The 17,002-nt window shown below is 50.7% G+C and overlaps 1 protein-coding gene across 1 annotated transcript; it reads right to left on the bottom strand.

Moving 5' to 3' along the window:
• Positions 1-8,680: 8,680 nt before the first annotated feature.
• Positions 8,681-13,127, bottom strand: LOC136044146 (type-1 angiotensin II receptor-like). Its single transcript, XM_065729263.1, has 2 exons — positions 13,079-13,127; positions 8,681-9,921 (listed from the first exon to the last, which is right to left on the bottom strand). Exons 1-2 carry the CDS (start codon positions 13,114-13,116, stop codon positions 9,228-9,230), a joined length of 732 nt encoding a protein of 243 aa, XP_065585335.1. The 5' UTR covers positions 13,117-13,127; the 3' UTR covers positions 8,681-9,227.
• Positions 13,128-17,002: the final 3,875 nt, after the last annotated feature.

The following is a 17,002-nucleotide window of genomic DNA, read 5'->3' as shown; positions in this document are numbered from 1 at the left end:
CCCTCCTTTCTACCCAGCAGTTTCAGCAACTTTTCCAGCCTCAGCCCTCTTTGCAGGGTGCTCAGGACCCAACCTGGGGCTCAGCATCACAGCCCAGGATCTGTGCCCGGAGCAGCGGGAGTCCAGGTGACAGCAGCTCCTGGCTGAGAGGCTGTCCCCACTGCCAAGGCTGTCTCTAATGTCAGCAGCATTTGATTCTTTGACTTGTGGCATCTGTTGGCACAAAACCCCAAGTTTTGTGCTGCAGCTCTGCCTGCAGTCACACTCACTTCTCCTCCATAAGCACAGGGTTGCTGCTTTTGGATAACAGAGGCTGCAGCTCTGAAGCACTGCTGAAAAAGCAAATACAGTTTCTGACCTCAGCGAGGAGCAGAGTTTTGCTCGAGTTGGAGTTGAGCAGCTCCACGATACACATGGCACTGCCTCCTCCCTCTGATATCCCTGCAGCCTCCACAGAGAATAGCCCTTTTTCTTTCCAAAAAGTCCCAATCCTTGTGACGTTTTTCCTATCCCACGTTATTTATGTCTCAGACAAAGCTTGCCATTTGGATAACACCTCTCCCTGGTGCAGTGCTCCTCTATTCCTGTGGCTGAGCCTCTCTTGTATCTCACTTCAGCCACGTAACAGCAAATCTGTGGTTTCCCATTTAGATTATCATCAGGGCTGCCTCAAAGCACTCCCCACCCTTCTGGAGCTCCCTTTGCAGCTTCCCCCCAGCAATGTGTGCTGCACAAAGCCACGGTGGCTCCATCCCAGGCCCAGAGAGTGGGAGATGGGGAGATGTTTGGAACAGATAATCTTCAGTGGTCTTTTCCAACCTTAATGAAGGGTTCAATGATTCCAAATAGCTTTGAAGGGGGAAAATGCAGAGCAAAACTGGGGCTGGGTGAGGTCTGTGGGGCAGCACCAGAGGTCCCAAGCCCAGGGCTGGAGCATGCCTGGACTGCACCCGTGGTTTCCTTCAGTAGACATGGGAAGATCTGATTTGTTGCTGCATGTTTGTAGGTCTGAAAATGTAAACTGTAGTAAAGTATCTGCTTGTAGTGTGACCTCTGAACCTGAGGCTTCTCTCTGCTCTGGGATGAATTCCAACTAACCACTGTGCTGCTGTGTTTACAAGAAAAAAAATGCATGTTTTCTGCCTTCTCAGGGCCACAGCTTTGCCTTGTTAACAGCGTTCTTTGGGAAAAGAAGGTGAGCCAGCCTGGCTCCCCTGGTAAAGCTGTCATATATTCCTCTTCCTCTCCTTCAAGGTAAATAAATAAAGAAAAATAAAGAAAAGAAAAAGAAGCTGTGGGGCAGGCAGGCAGCCCTTGCAGAAGGATGCTGGCTCCCCACCGTGGCAGTGTGAGCTTACTGCCATATGTGTCTGCATCCCAGCTGGGATGAGATGGGTGGCAGTGGGGTGGCATTGGCTTTACAGCCACGGAAGGTAAAACTGGAGCAATGCGTTAAGCTGAGCTGGTGGCTGTCTGGCTCAGAAGTGCCTGGAGAAAGAGGGTCTGAAGAATTGGATGGGAGCTGTCCTTCCTCCCCTACATACCATACAACCTCTACTGCAGCTGCTAATCCCGCATCAAAAGTGATTAAGGTGACATTATTTTTACCCTGATTGAGGGTATTTTCATCTTGCACGCAAGTAATTTTATTTAATTTTTACAAGAGAGAGAAAAAACACCTCACGTGAAGAGTGTGGCCATTTCTGACCACTCCCACAGGGTGGTCCGGGTTTGGTACATCCAAATTTCCATCATCTCAGGCCGATGAAAGGTGTCCCGTGAGGGCATCATCTTCCCAGCAATGACAGCACCACAGCATCCATGGAGCAGTGGTCACCTCTGCTGGTGTAGATCTGTACGTGCATGTCATGCAAGCTCCTGCTCACTGCTGGTGAGAATGGCACAGCTAATGGCAGTGACTGTTGGAAGATGGTGTTTTGTAGCCGAGAATTTGCACTATGCATAAGAAAAAGTGTAGCACTCTTTGTACGAGCAGCTTCCATGGAAAACTGTACCCATGGGTGCCTCCATGACCCTATAACTCCTGCTTGTGCCAAACGTGACCCTATCACCACCATGGCCCTATAACCTCTCCCGTTGCTGCCACCATGACCCTATCCCCCATGGGTGGCACCAGGACCCTATAACTGCTCCATGGGTACTACCATGACCCTATAACTCCTCCTACTGGCGCCAACCGTGACCCTATCACCACCATGACCCTATAGCCACTCCCACTGGTGCCATCATGTAGGAGGCATTACTTTGTCAGCGACCCACATGATGCAGGGGGCTTTAGTTCGGGAGCAGCCCTCGGACACAGGCAAAGAGAGGCTTTCCCTTTGCCCCGATGAAACACGAGGTTTCTTCGTGCTGAGCTGAGCTGAGCTGAGCTGAGCTGAGCCGCACACGGGCGGGTGATGCCCAGCAGAGGGCACTCACTCCCCGCCCGTGTGCGCTCAGAGCTGTCGGCAGCTGCGAGGTCCGGAGGGGTTTTTATTTTTAAGGATGCAACTTTTGTTCTTCGTTTACAGATAAAAATGTGACTTTGCAGCCTGGGGAAGGCTTTCCTTAGGCAAAAACGTGACTGTTCATTGAAATGAATACCCCAGAGCTCTGACCAGCTGAACTTTGCAGCCAGGCGTATGCTCACGTATTCACACTCTCCAAGCTCTAAACCATTCATTAGCTAGCTCATCCCACCCTCCCCTCCCTCGATAGGTGTGCAGACGGCCCCCAGCCAACGTGCAGTGATATCTGGGGGCTGTGTCACCCCAGAATCCCCTGTAGCAAGGTCCTCAGCCCCTGGCAGCTGCTGTCGGGCACAGCTATTGCAGAGCACAGGAACTATAGGCAGTGCCAGAGCACATCAGGCTCTGCAGAGCCTTCCTGCTGCCCCTGCTTCTGCTTTTGTAATCAGAGAACTAGAAGTAAAATGCTCAGAAATAGCAAAAGATGGAATGCAAATCCAAGAAGCAGACAAGAAAATCCCTTGTAGAGGAAATGCTAAGTGACAGCTCGAAGCAGTGATGGAGCACCTGGCGGGAAGGCAGGGCCAGAGTGGGGGAGCTCAGGTGTGTGCAATGCACCTGAGTGACTGAAAGGGATGGAGTCAGGGTTCACCCCTTCCCAGACCTCATTTAAGGGTTGGCAGTGGAGATGCAGGCACCCTGCTGGAGATCTCTGTGTACCTGAGGCCTTCTAAGGGTAAGCAGATTTTTTTCCTGGTTCTGTGCCCATGGTTGCTGTGCTGAGTGTATCCCCACTTGCTGCAGCTTAGGGCTTTTGCTATTCCACCGCCATCGCTGTGTTTTCCATCACATTATGACATTGCATCCCTATTTGGGCTAGAAGTTTAAAAAAATAATAGAGGTGTTAGACTTAATCACGTGTTCAATTAATGTATGCTAATGTTTATTTGCTATGAAATAAGTGGGACAGGTCTGGTCCAGGGCACTGGTTTTGCAGCCATGCAATGGCATCACCTCAATGGTAACTCTCTGGGACCCACGGGTGGGCACTCAGCCCCAGCAGGGTTTGTTCGGATGAGCTGCAGCATGCACAGCTCCAGGCTGTGGGTGCACCCAGCAAAGCAGAGCTGCGCTCCTCCCCTCTGCCCCAACCTTCGCTTTCCTAGCAGAGGGCACAGTGTGCGAGTGAGAGGAGTGGCACTTGGAGAGATGTGCTGCAGAATTTCTTAGGCGTTGGTGTCAAAACATGCCAAGGTAACTCAGTGTCTCCTGGCAACGTGCTTTACTACAAAGAGCAAAAGCTCTTGGGTTGGCTCCAGTGATGTGGGTCATGCGAGGTCTAAATCTGGGTCCGTCGCTTGTGTCATCAGTGCTTGAGAAATCAGCTCTCTGATGGGTGACCTCTGCGTGGCACAGCACTTCCCTGACTGCTTCCTTCTTAGAAATGGTTCCTCAGACTGTTGGCAAACTTTCTTTGCAAGTGTGACGGCGTGAGAAAGGCTGAGCTCCTGCTATAATGACAAAGTGAGGGATATATGCTCTTTATCTGTGGCAGTGTATTTTATCAGTGCTGTTTTGGTCATTCCCATGGCCTGGAAATCTCCCTGTTTGCATGCCATCACATATCTGTTCCAAATTTCCTTTCTTTCTGACTTGCTGTTTGCACAGTGTGACTGCAGTGACGTGCCCACACTTAGAGCCACAAATCGCTCACATGTGTCAGCTGCTGTCCCCCAATCCCTGGTGCAGCTGTGCTCCCTGCCCTGCTGGATCCTCCCTTGCTCTCTGGTAGCTCTGTACTGGAACTGCTTATCTGCTGCTGGCTCTGGGCCACCCAATTTCAGCAGCAGACACTGATGGGCTCTGCAAGGATTTCACAACCCTACCCAGAGGGGCTGATGTGTTTTTGCTGCTTGGCAAGGGTTCAAAAAGAGAGGTTTGGAAAACCCCCAAAAGCACTGCAACGCAAATTCTGTTTAGAGCTGTGAAAGGATTCTATGTTGGGTCCTGTGTGGGAACTGTTGAATCACAGCCTGAACCACTGATGGATCAGCTGAGGTGAGCACTGAGTCAGCCATGGGAGCACAGGTGAAGGCAATGCCCCTGTGTGACCAGGAGGGGTGGAGCCTGGCTCCATCTCTCCCAGACCTCATTTAAGGGCTGAGCACCACTGGGGAAGGGTCTCTGTCTGGAGTTTGCTCCCTTTGGAGCTTTTCCACTGTGAGCCTGGGACATGGGTGGGCACTCCATCTGTTTTTGATTATTCCCTTCCACTGTGATATCTTTGTAGTTATGTCCTGACTACCATACTACTTTGAACTGTTGATTGTTAACTATACATCCGTTACTATACAAGTGACTCCTTCCAACTCAGATAGTTCTGTGATTCTACAGTGACTGCAGTGCCAATGAAGGCAAGGCTGTGAGTACTCTGCTTCCACTGCAGAAATGGCCCTGAGCTCTTGACTAACACAGAGCTGGTGCAGAGAGCAGCCTGACAGTCACAGCTCTGCGAATGAGCAGATCATCAGCCCACACCTCGAGGGGATTCATACTTCAAGCACAAAAGAAAAACAGAATTATCCCACGTCTATTGGCAGGGCTGTGGAAAAATCTCCTTTCTTGCAATGGTTTTGAAACCCCGTGTCAGGATACAAACAAAGGCAGTACGGCAGCTGTCATCAACCAGAGCTGGCTGGGGATTCCCAAATGCACATTTGTGGGTTTGGTCTGATGCTCAAAGTGCTGCCCCAGGGACAGAGTTCTCCTGCAGAGCATCCCCCTCCAGTAGCTGTGGGCATGCAGGAAGGCTGTTTTCCATAATAGGAGAAGGGGCTTCTCTCCTCAAGCTGCCAAATTGTGCTGACCCTGCACGTGGCCCTGGGATTGCTGAGCTCCCTGGGGGCTCTCTGCTGATGGGGGGAAGGAAGCACTTTTTATTATCAGTTCCATCATCCTGTGTAAGGTTTGTTTCCTCTGTGCTCAAGAAGGTGATGAGCAGTGGGAGGAGATGGGGACTGCTGCAGAGTGTGGATTTGGCCTCTGCTGTGCAGATGTAGGGCAGGAGTTATGTGTTTGTGGCAGTGTCTCTCTGCCCTTTGATTTTTCTCAGCCTCTCCATTCACCTTCAGGAAGCCAAATACAATCTAAATGTTCCCTAATAAAAATCTTGCCAAATTTAGATAAGCAAGTGTGATACCAGAATGTTATTGTATGCCCTTCTTAGCCATGCTGAGCTCATGGTGCAACATGGGACCTCTGTTATTCAACTCGTGTCAGAGGGGGGAGGTTAATGCACCCAACCTGTCCTGCAGGCATTGGAAGCAGAGGTGGTCAACCCTTTGACTTCAACACAAAGGAGAAAACCCCCATGGGGCTGTGATGGTTCCTTGCCTCTCCTGGGACTTTCCCTGTGAACCCATCAGGGCAGAGCCACAGCAATCAGAGCAGCAGCAGCTGCTCTTATGGGGCTGTGGTTACTTCTGCAGAGGGATGGTGGTCCCCTTGGCTTTTGCATTTTACCTCAGCTTACGTTTCATTTGTTGAGAGATTCATTTGCCTTTCAGGGAAATGTGTCATTAGCAGATAGTGCAAGGAGATCTCAGAGCCTCGGGATTACACCTTTCTGTGTGTATAACCTCAGGTTTCAAACAGCAAAAATCACAGAAGAGGTCATTGGTTGCTAACATGTGTGAGAGCAGGCAGCAGGTCAGCATGGCAGAGGTAACCTGACAATACCTGCTTTCAGACACGTGTCCAGCAGTAACTTCCCAGAAACTAAAAACCACCCTGAAGGAATACCCAAGGTGATATTCTGGGGTACGGGCCATGCTCAGTCATGCTGGAGTATAGCAGTCACCACTGCTGAATCCTTTAATTCTGTAGGGAAGAGCAGCAGGCAGCATTAGCATCAGCTAATGTCCATCTGTGTACTTATGGTCACTGGTTTGTCCATGTTATGGGAGTCACTTGGGAAGGAGGAGAGCTGTGCTGAGGGCCTTGGCTCTTTACTCCTCCTTTGGAGGAGGGTCTTGTACTCAGTGCTTCACTTCTCCTGTGCATCCCTGGAGTTTCTGAATATCAGTGTGACTGTTCCTTGGTTCCCAAGGACAGCAGGACCAGCGGGCCGTGCTGTGCCAGGGGAGGGCACCTGTGTAAGGCACTGGGCTAAGCTCATGGCCAAGTGCCTCCTGTACAGAAGGTGTTGAGGCAAGGCTGAGAAGAGGCATAGGAGGCACTGTACCCCTGAAGGGGGGTTTCTATCAAAAGTTTCCATTGCAAAAAGCAAAATCTATTAAGAATATTGAGCAGTTTCCAGCCTGGCATGGGGTCTGAAGTGCAGCAAGGGATCCCAGTGTGGGCAGTCCTGAATCTCACCGTGTTCAGGAGCACCAGGCACCCTGTGCTGAGCCAAAGCCCCCTGTCCTGGCTCCTGCCCACACCCGCATGTATTTCCATTTAGTTCTGCCTTCTAAGGCTGCCATGTGCCAACCCATCCCTGCCGCAGCAGACAGCGGATGACCAGGGCAGACTCTGAGCTGTGTGGGACTTGCTGGCGTCTCAGCATAATTATGAAGTCTCTGTCTCCAGAAGACAGCATCCTCTTGTGCTGTGTCCTTGCTTTTCAGTGCTGCAGCCCTTTGGGTTTCCTTGAAACGCTGCCATGTCTGGCACTGGTTTTATCAGACACTGAGTAGACACCCGGAAGATGAAACCATTGTGATCATTTCTTTAATCATTATAACTATATCCAGACTAAGAAAAAACAAGATATGATTTAAAACCCTTAGAATAACACAAGAAATGAACTGAGATTCTGGGAAGGCAAAATGAGCAGTGTGGTTTCTGAGGGGGAAAGCAGTGCTGCTCTACAGCTGCTGCAGGAATAGTGCTGCTACAGCTCCATGCCCAGCCTGGGCAAGAGCAAAGCAAGGTGCACACACAGCTTGGTCCTGGGAGCCCAGCTTCCAGCTGCAAGTACATTCCTGATGTGTTTTACTACAGGCTGCCTGCTTTTGTGTGCTAAGCCCAGTCATGCTCAGCAGTTGCTTGTATTGGTTTCTTAAGGACAAGATGATTGGTGTGAGGGCAAGGGCACCCATCACAAAAATCAGGCTCAAAAATGCTGCTGCCAGGTGGGGAACTTGAGACAAAAGTCCTGCAGGCCTTTTGTAGCAAAGCTCCAATCTCCATGCAGTGGATCACAGGCTGATGGAGGAGCTGCTGACAGCACAGCAGTGAGGGATCCTCAGAAGGAACACAAATTGCAAACAGTGTGTTTTAACAAACTTTATGGTTTACAGCACTTTAGATTTTGTTTCTCTTTAAGCTTTCAGAACCAGGACACGTCTCAGTGTTAAGTCCTTCTTGCAGAAGGAATCAGCTTTGCTAGGCAACATCCTAACACAGTTTAAGTGACATGGTTCGGTGCTGTCCTGCTTTGGCACGTGCCCTTCGTGTGCTTCTGGCCCTGTGTTGTCCTCATCCCTGCAGGCAGTGCCTCTGACACCACTGGTATTCGTTGTTATGGCATTTGGGCTGACATCTTTTGATCCTTTGTTTGCTTTTTTAAGTCTATTACTGCAGCCAAAGGATTGGATTGTTGTAAAAGTTTGTAGCAGCCGTAGGTAAGAGCTCTGTGCCATCGCTTAGAGCCAGCCATGCACATCCATGTAGGCACTGCTTGGCTCCTGAGATAAAAGCAAAGATCTAGGGGGTGCAGCAAGAGCTGTGGATGAACACAGATTGCAGAACACACTGCAGTAGTTTCATCTCTCAAACCCCCCGAGGTGAAGAGAAATGTGGTTATCCCCATCCTCGCCTTGCAGGTGAGGAAACTGAGATACAGATATCAAAATCAAGGCAATGCCAGGAGGCACGATCAAAAACAGCCTTGTGCTGAAGCTGGAGGCCACCTCCCATGTGGTGCAGTAGTGCCTGCAGCTGGATGCACCCGTGTACACGGATGCATCGGGGAGTGCTGAGTGTGGTACTCTGTGTTCTGCTGACAGCCCCCAGAGCCTTGAGGAGACCCCAGCAATGGCCACACCTGAGGGCAGCCCTGCCATGCACCCAGCTGAGCCTCAGTGTGGTCCAAGGAAATCCCTTCTGCACCACTGTGGCAGCTGGAGCATCACTGCCAGCACCACCATGTCCCTCTTTGTCTCAGAGAGCAGGGCAGCAAAAAAACCCACAGCTCCCCATGCTGAAGACGTCTCCCAGAGCAGCTCCAGGTGGCAGCTCAGCCCTGCTCCATCCTGGGGACTCTCCTGTGCTGGGAGAAGCCCAGCAAGGTGAGCTCAGCTGGGCTCCCCTTGTCTCCTGGTCCTACTGCTGAGCCCCATGCTTCACCTGAGTTGGAGATTATAGGACATAAATAATGGTTTTAATATACAGTTATACAGCTCTTGGCTCCATGCATCCCTGAGTAAGCCTCTAAGCATCATTTTTCATATAAATACGTTTGGATTGCTTCACTTCTCACTGCCCTTCATGAAATGTCATTTGTTTTACCTGCAGAACGAACAGTCTCCAGACTGAGAACACACAACGTGGGACTGTGTGGCTCAACAGCACAACCTATGGATTCCAGGTCTCCTCAGGATCCTCATCATCAAGCTAATGGCATCAGGGAACAGGACTCGCTCGTGCCAAAGACATGAGCCTTGGCCCTGGCTTCCCAGCTGTTGGAAGGTTTCCAAATCACTTGTGTTGGAGGATCTTCTGCCTGGGGCTGCTGTGCTGCTCCCTCTGGCACTACTTCGTTCTCACCGTAGATCTGTTGGACACGCTGAAGAATATTTTGTAGTAGATGTACACGTTGACAATCCTTAGAAGGATGCCCAGGAGGTAGCTGAGGGCCCTGAGGAGGGCTGCAGCCCCACTGGAGAAGTGGAGCAGCCAGACACTGGGGCTGCAGGAAGGAGAGGTGCTGTTGGCCTTCAGGACATCATCAGCCTGGAGCAAAGCGCACTCGGTTGCAACCAACAGCCAGATGGCCCTGGAGGTCAGCATGGCTTTCCTCACTGTCCGCAGGCAGCGGGACTCCACGGGGAAGAAGGTGATGAGGTATGCCTCCACGGCCACGCAGCTGAGCAGCATTGTGCTGATGTGTGCGTTGGCTGTCAGGAGGTTCTGCAGCAGTGCTGGCGTGAATGCCGTGCGTGGGACAGAGACAGCAGAGCTCCACAGGAACAGCTCAGCAGTGACGCTCACAAAAGTGAGGAGATCTGCTTTTGCGAGGCTGGAGATGAATACTGTGGTGGACTTGGAGGAAACCCTGGTGGACTGCAGGGTGAGCATCACGTACCCGCTGCCCAGCACGCCCAGAAGGGTGCTGATGGCGTTGGAAGAAGACAGGACAAGGTATTGGATGTATTTAAGCACCAGGTATCTTCTGAAATCCTTCATGTGGTCTCTCTCCCTGAAAATGCCAGCTAGAGATGAGCACCTGGAATACATATAAGAAAGGTGATTATATGTGAGATCAGTGGATGCGTTCTGGACACACGTCACGTGCTTGTACAGACACCCTGCACACTGCAGCACCACTGCAGCTTTGGTTGCTACCCACATTCAGAGCCATCCAGCATGTGAAATCCTCACAGTGCATCAATTATGAAAGAAATTGCCTACAGACCCAGGGGATTATAGAATTTTCTCGTAATTAATGCAGGGAACTGTAATGAGTCTGGGCGAATACTGGGAAACCAGGGTCAGAATAGTGCCACTTCCATTATGCAAGTGTTTTTTTTTTCCTGCTTGCCAACAGTTCAGCAGCAAAGAATCCATTGCTGAGTGCTGCAGCAAGAAAACCGAGTTCCCGAAGTTGTGCTGTGAGCTCGCTCTGCTGTGGGGTCATGAGCACATGGGGCATCCGGAGCTTTGCAAGTGGATGAAGCAATTTCAGAGATATTCATGCTTAACTGAGGAGTCTTAAGAAATGAATGGGAAAAGCTTCAGAAAACTTGAAAAAGAAAAGCAGGTCCTGTTCTGAGGGAGGAGCGAGAGGGGCCCCTTCCTGGAAAACTGCTGCAATGACCAAACACCTCGTTATCTGAGTGATGGAGCAGAGATAAGGAAATGCATGGTGGGTTTCTTGGAGGTGAAGCGTGTTGGGTGAGCCCAGCTCCCTTCTCTAGCTTTGGGATAGACCCTGGTGGGGAAAAGCATTCAGCAAACATCTTCTATATATATCTGTATAAAAATTGAAGGTATATATATCTTGGATTTTATTAAGACTTTTGGTATTGTGCTATGAGGCATTCCTACAGCAGAGTAAGCTAAGGCAGTGTGGGCTAGAAGCAGCTACAATGAGGTCATGCCTAGAGGGGTGGGAAAATGAGAGGTTAAATATCTGACACGGTGGGAATGATGGATCAGAGGAGGTTCTGCAGAGTAAGGAATCAGGCTCGTTAGCTTACTGAGTCTGCTGTGACACCAGGGCAAGAATGCTGAAACTGTTTGTGAGGCCGACGGGATGAAAAAGGTATCGAGTGCTGACACTGTCTGACAGGGATCAAAGATGATGAAAGAAAGATAAAATGTGATTCAGAGGGGAAGGAGTCGGCATGGCACAGCCTGGATTAGAAGAGATGTTCATTTGTTTAACTGACATCAGAGCAATTTAGATCACAGATGGAGGAAATGGTGCTGTTGCTGCCCCTGGCAGGGGCACCTCACGGCTGGCACTGCATGCAAGGCTTTTCCTGGAGTTACCCAACAGGAATGGGTGGCTGCTGTGGTTCCTGACTGCTTTTGGTTTTGGTGAGACAATGCCAAAGTGATAATTCTGTATAATTCCCAAGAAAGGCTCCACACGAGCCAGCATGTGTCAGGGTGGGATTCCCACTGCTCCGTTACTCATCCAGGTTGACTCATCTGAGATCCACAGGCACTTTTTCTCTTCTTTTATGAACCTGAGCCAACTTTCTGGGGGAATCCTTTGCTAAAGAGGTAGGAAAAACTCAGCTGTACTGCAGCTGAACTGGGATGTGGTTCATCTTACCCTCGATTTTCCACAGTGTTTAACTAGAACAAAAAAAAATCTGCATTTTCTGGCAGAAGCTCCTCCTTGTTTGCAATCATAGAATCTTTAAGGTTGGAAAAGACCTTTAAGATCATCAGGTATGCTAAGGCCATTTTTTCAAGAGCAGATCTCTGCCATGAACTGCTGCATGGTGAAAAATCCCTGTAACCTGTCTGCTGCATGCAGAAGATCAATGTGTTTGGCCAAAGGACTTCAGCTGAATTCAGGGCTGTGATTCCCAGAAGAAGGGCAGCAAACAAATCCGAACTGGTTTGGGCGGTTCAATGAATGAGGGAAGTGTGCAACTCCTTGACCTGGAGTTTTACATCTCCACTGGAGAATGTAGAGATAAACATTAACTAGAAAATAAACTGAACCAAAAGGAAGCTTGCCATAAAACCAGGCCTCTGCGTTCTGCCTGTCTGTTCAGGTGTTTCCTCTATCCTTTCTTATTTTTCCAGGTAAGTTTGAAGGTGGTACTGATGACTGGATTTACAGCAGATCTTCATCACGGTCGTGTGGAGTATTTCAACACTGAGCTCCTGTCCTTCACCCTGGGAAACAGTGATGAGCCACAGCCCCTCCCAGTGATGGGTGCTGGCCAGGGATGCTGAGCAGCCAGTGCAGCCAGGGGCCACACTCAGAAGCAGACAGACCAGATGCTCAGAAACTCGGTATGTTTTTCACATCTTCTCTTCCTGAAAACTTTACATAGTGCTGCATTCCGTGTAAGGTCATGATGAGCTTTAGAAAGGAGTTGCAATTTCCCAAAGGACCATGCCTTCACGCTGTCCATCTGAGATGTGCCCGAGGTGTCCCTCCTGCCTGGGGAGATGGGGCCGTTGTGGTTGCCTCCTTCCTCCCTCCTCCCCTCACGTGCTGTGATTTGGTTCTTACAGCTCCCACCCAGAATGCAGCAGAGCGAGGTTCCAGTCCCTCCCTCGCCGTGGGCACTGGGATGTTTATCTCTCAGCAGCTGGCTGCAGGTTGGCTCAGGGTGGGAATGCTTCTCCTTCCAGCTGAGGAACCAGGCAGGAATCAGCCATGCCCAGGGCTGGGAGAGCTTCCAGTGCTTGCTCCAAGTGCTGTCTGGATGCAGCGCTGCAGTAAATGGAACGGAGCTGGGAGACACTCGAGGCACAGGGCGGCCCGATCCACGCCAGCTCTGCAGTCAGGGCTGGCCAGCAGCCTCCCGTGGTTCCATCCCACATCACCCAGTGCGCGGTGCTGCCTGGGGACGGTGCCATTTGGGCCGGTGCTGTTTCAGACGAAGCCTCAGCCCAAACCCACAGCGCGTTTCCCGGAACTGCGTTTTCATCCGTACCAAAAATTGTTCTCCTGGGATGCTTCCCGAATTCCAGTTAACGACGACATCCAGGGTCCCTGTTCTGTCCTCGTTACGTCGCTGTAACCTGCGAGGTACGTCGGAAACATCCGCTGCTCTCAGCCAAAAACTTCCTTCCCAAATTCCTCTTGGAATCGAGCCGTAAAACACACGGGGGACGAGAGCAGCCACCCAACTGCCCTGACACCACGAGCCACGTGAGCTCCCGCTCCGTTTAAAAGCAAAGGTACTTACATTTGTTGAAAAAAGCAGCCAGAGCTGGCTTTCCCCATCACCGTGCGCTGAGTGCCGTTCCCTCGGATCCCTCCCCGGCTTTTATAGATAGCGCCGCGTCACAGCGGGGTTTGCTTTGCCGGGCACCATCCCAGGGCGGTTTCACAAGAAACCTGAATCACGGCTGTAGGATCTGCCTCAGCACTTTCAGCTGTCTGGAAAAACTGATGCCCCGTGCGGCAGAGGAGTCCCAGACGCTTCCTCAAACACGCGGCCGGAGCAGATTGCGGGGGGGCTCATAGTGCGTGAGCTGTGGCACGCCGGCTGTGAACACCACGAGTTCCTCGTGAGCTCTGCAGTGCACCTGGAGCTGAGCTGCAGCCGACCCCACCGGGCTGCGCTGCTGCGTGTTTGTGTTGGCGTTGCTGGGGTTACGTGGGTGTGATGCGGTGATGCCGACATCGGCCTCCACCACCTGTCCTTCTCTTGGGGTGACAAGGGTTGAGCGGAGTGTGTTGGTGTTTCTGCGTGGGTGAGTCCTGTCACGGGGCTCCGTGTGGTGGGAAAGGAGACAGGAGTCCCGCAGGAGATGATAAATTCCTCGGGAGGACTGGATGTTAGGAACAATTCCTTCTCCTAAAGAGTGGTGATGCACCAACGCAGGCTGCCCGGGGAGGGGGGTGGCACCTGGAGGTGCTCCAGAACCGGGGGGATGTGGCACTGAAGGATGTGGGGATCTGAGAGGGCTTTTCCAACCCGAATGACCCTATGAGCACACAGCACTGCTCCCAAGCCCATCAGGAGCACCAGGCTCACGCTCAGAGCTCCTACACCAAAATGGAGAATTAAAGGCACTGACGAAGGCTGTGCTGCTTCGTGCCCTGTGAGCTCAGCTTCTCACTTTGATTCCTGTTCAGTTTTGTGTTTGGTTTTGATAAGAATGAGCTCACTTGTGCTTCGGGGTATTTACTTTTTTGCTGCAACCGTTCCCATTACATTGGACTGTTTTGCCTATCAGGATAACACAACAGAGTTCTGAGCTGTGGGAGCACAAATCCTGCAGGTGAGTCACACGCTTCCTCAGCACCCTGTCCATTCACAGCCATTGCCCATTGCAGGAAGGACAAAGCAAACCCCTCTGCTCCTCCCAGCACCACCTGCTGCACAGTGCTGCCCCCATCCCACAGGTCCTGGGCAACCCTCCTCACCCCTCCCAATGCTAAGGTCTGCTCACAGCATCCCCTCCTTCACCCCAGCCCTGAGAAGCCACCTCGCGCACCTCATGCCAGCATGGATGCTTTCCAGTGCTCTTCCATCCCCTGTTTGCTTTGTGCTGCACCCTTGTTTGAGTGCTTGGCCAGCTCTGTACATCGGTTGGCACTGTTCTTCACCTTTCCTTCTCTTTTTTTTTTCCTTGGCACCTGCAGTACGGTTGGATTTCATTTGAATTCAGCAGTAGATAAGAAAACATGGATTTCTCTGTCCAAAGTGCTTCACTTTGCTTTTCAAACCAGAGCATTTCCAGCACTGCTTTCTGCCCGTGCCTTCCCCTCTCTCACAGCTGACCCCCTCTCCTTCTCTGTAATGTCCCCCCCAGGGGCTCTTCCCATCCCACACGATCCCATTCCTGATTTTGTCCCCTTTACACCACATGGATAACTTTTTCTGAGGCAATCTGGTGCGATGACGTTGTCTGTACCCCTTGGGTTTTGCTGAGGTTTTTTTTTGTCCAACGTTCTCAAAGATTTTGAGGAAGCTGTCAGAAAGCAGTCTCTGTTTTCAACAGCTCTGCAGCTCCATACTACAAAACAAGGCCGAATTTCTGTCCTTTGGTGGTTAACCCTTTCTCTGGTCGTACCAACACCGCCCCTCTCTGGCCATCCTCCTTGCCCCCTGTGGACCTGCAGCCCCTCCCCACCCCGAGGAGCAGTAGGAACGTGTTACATCTGTGCCTGGGTAAAGCAGGATACAGAATATTTGTTTTCTCACCTCTGTTCTCCGCTTTTGCTATTAGAAAAGGCAAATGCTGAGCAAAAGCACTGCTAATGCAATGTTTGTCATCAGGCAGTAACTGCTGGGGTAAGACCCTCTTGCACGTGGCTTGAATTCATGAGCCCTTTTTGCACAGCTGGTAGAATGAGTTTCTCTATGGGGGGACAGCAAAAAGATTTTTGGCCTCATCTCTTCTCTCTAAGGAACTGAATGGAACAACCTAAGAGGTCAAATGTAGAAAGAAATGGTGGCAAAGCACAGAAGTGCAGCAAAAACTGAGATGCATGAAGATTAATGCAAATCTCACTTGGTTTTGGCTTGCTTCCTTCCTCCCTTTCTGCCAAACCAGCACTTCTAATTCTGAAGCAAGAGCAGCACGTTGGGAAATGCCTCCTATCAGAGCCCAGGCAGCAGAGGAGCAGGTCCCCTTCATCCTTGCAGCTGAAGCTTTGGGAATCTCCTCCTCGAAGCTGCACATTCTCAGCTGCTGGCTTTTCCAAGTAAAGATGCAGTAAGCCTGAGGCAGCCCATGGAAGCAGAGCAGAGGGTTTTTCACTGCAGTGTTTTGTCCAGTGCTTTGTCTCAACTCAATTTTAACATCTCCTCCTAACAAGCTTTCCTTCCCTCCTCTGAGGCCCACTCTTCACCCTGCAGATGACTTTCTGATAAGCATCCCCTTGTTACTTGCCTTCCTTCACCTCAGTTATCATTTATTCTGTGTTCTCACTTCCAACTTTCTTGGTGGCTTTTTTCTACTTAAGGATTTGCAGATTTAGTCATCCAGTCTCCCCTGTATCATAAAATGAGCAAAGAATTTCAGCTTTGCTCCCTGGTTGTGCAGGGCAACCAGGAAGAGCCAGATTTTCCAGGGAAATGAGAGCCAAACCCATAACCACCTACAAGAGATTATCCTGTATGCTCTGCATGAATAAGGGACTCTCAATTTCAGGCCACGATACACCGAGTTTTACTTTCCTCAGATCTTCTGCGTTTCGAAAAGGACCCGATGAAAAGTCTTTTGAGACTTCCAGTTTCAGCCCAGATGGCTCTGACACCTCCATCCCTCGTACAGAGGTGGAATCAGGGCTGGCACTGCCCTGCTGAGCTGAGGGTGCTGTGTTTTGGGGCCTGTTGGGTTTGCTTTCTGCAGAACACTGAGCGTGGTGTTGCAAACCCTCAGTTCCTCACACCTGAGTTCCTCACCCAGTGCAAAGCATGTAAAATAAAAATGATAAAGACAGAAAAACCACATCCACGTTGCCCAGATGTGCCACAACAGAGGGGTTGAGCTCATTTCTGCAGTCTCAGTAGGAATGGTGCTCTTAACTCCCTGGACCTCCCATGGTAATGGTTATTTCCAGCAGCAAACTGGAGCAGCAGGGCAGCATGAGTGCCTAGGGGAAGCAGGAACAGCCACACGAGTTCCCTGCACCCAGTACTTCCAGGGAGGTGACAATTGGGATTTAGTTGTGTCACTGGGAGCAACGAGTCTGTGTGCTCCCTGTTTCACCTCGGGCATCCCGGTGCCCATCGTAGGGCAATTAAAGGAGCAGCCTTTAACTTGTTTCCTCCAAGTGTGAAGAAAATAGCATTTGCCGGATATATAGAGAGAGATCCAGTGCAGCACACACACTTCTCCTTCCCACTCTATGAAATGACTGCAGTTCTGGCAAGGGATCAGCACGGATCTCCCAAAATTGCTCCCCTTTTGCCTGGAGCTCCTCCAGATTTCCTTTGGGAAACAGCTCCTCCAAAAAAAAACACTTGTGATGCTTTTCCTGAGTATGACTCCGGTTTCTGTTTTCCCTTGAGGCAAAAGAGAGGTCACATCAAAGCTACTGTGGAAGAAAATGTATTCAAATGTGTCTGTCAACAGTGCTGGGCATTTTCCAAGGCCGTGGTGGTCTGAGGTTGAGGTTGAGATTGAGATTCTCTTCTGTTTGTTTCTCAGTG

This window comes from Cyrtonyx montezumae, unplaced genomic scaffold (genome assembly GCF_038088225.1).
Source record: "Cyrtonyx montezumae isolate F1298 unplaced genomic scaffold, pur_monq_1.0 scaffold_11, whole genome shotgun sequence".
Taxonomy (NCBI): Eukaryota; Metazoa; Chordata; class Aves; order Galliformes; family Odontophoridae; genus Cyrtonyx; species Cyrtonyx montezumae.
Note: the sequence above shows the minus strand (reverse complement) of the source record. Positions and strands in the feature narration are given on the sequence as shown.

What these genes read in the sequence shown, in the direction of transcription:
- LOC136044146 (XM_065729263.1), bottom strand. Translation starts at nt 13,116, where the DNA reads ATGGGGAAAGCCAGCTCTGGCTGCTTTTTTCAACAAAT. An exon ending in GGCTGCTTTTTTCAACAAAT is followed by an intron (nt 9,922 to 13,078) that starts GTAAGTACCTTT and finishes TATGTATTCCAG; the next exon opens with GTGCTCATCTCTAGCTGGCA.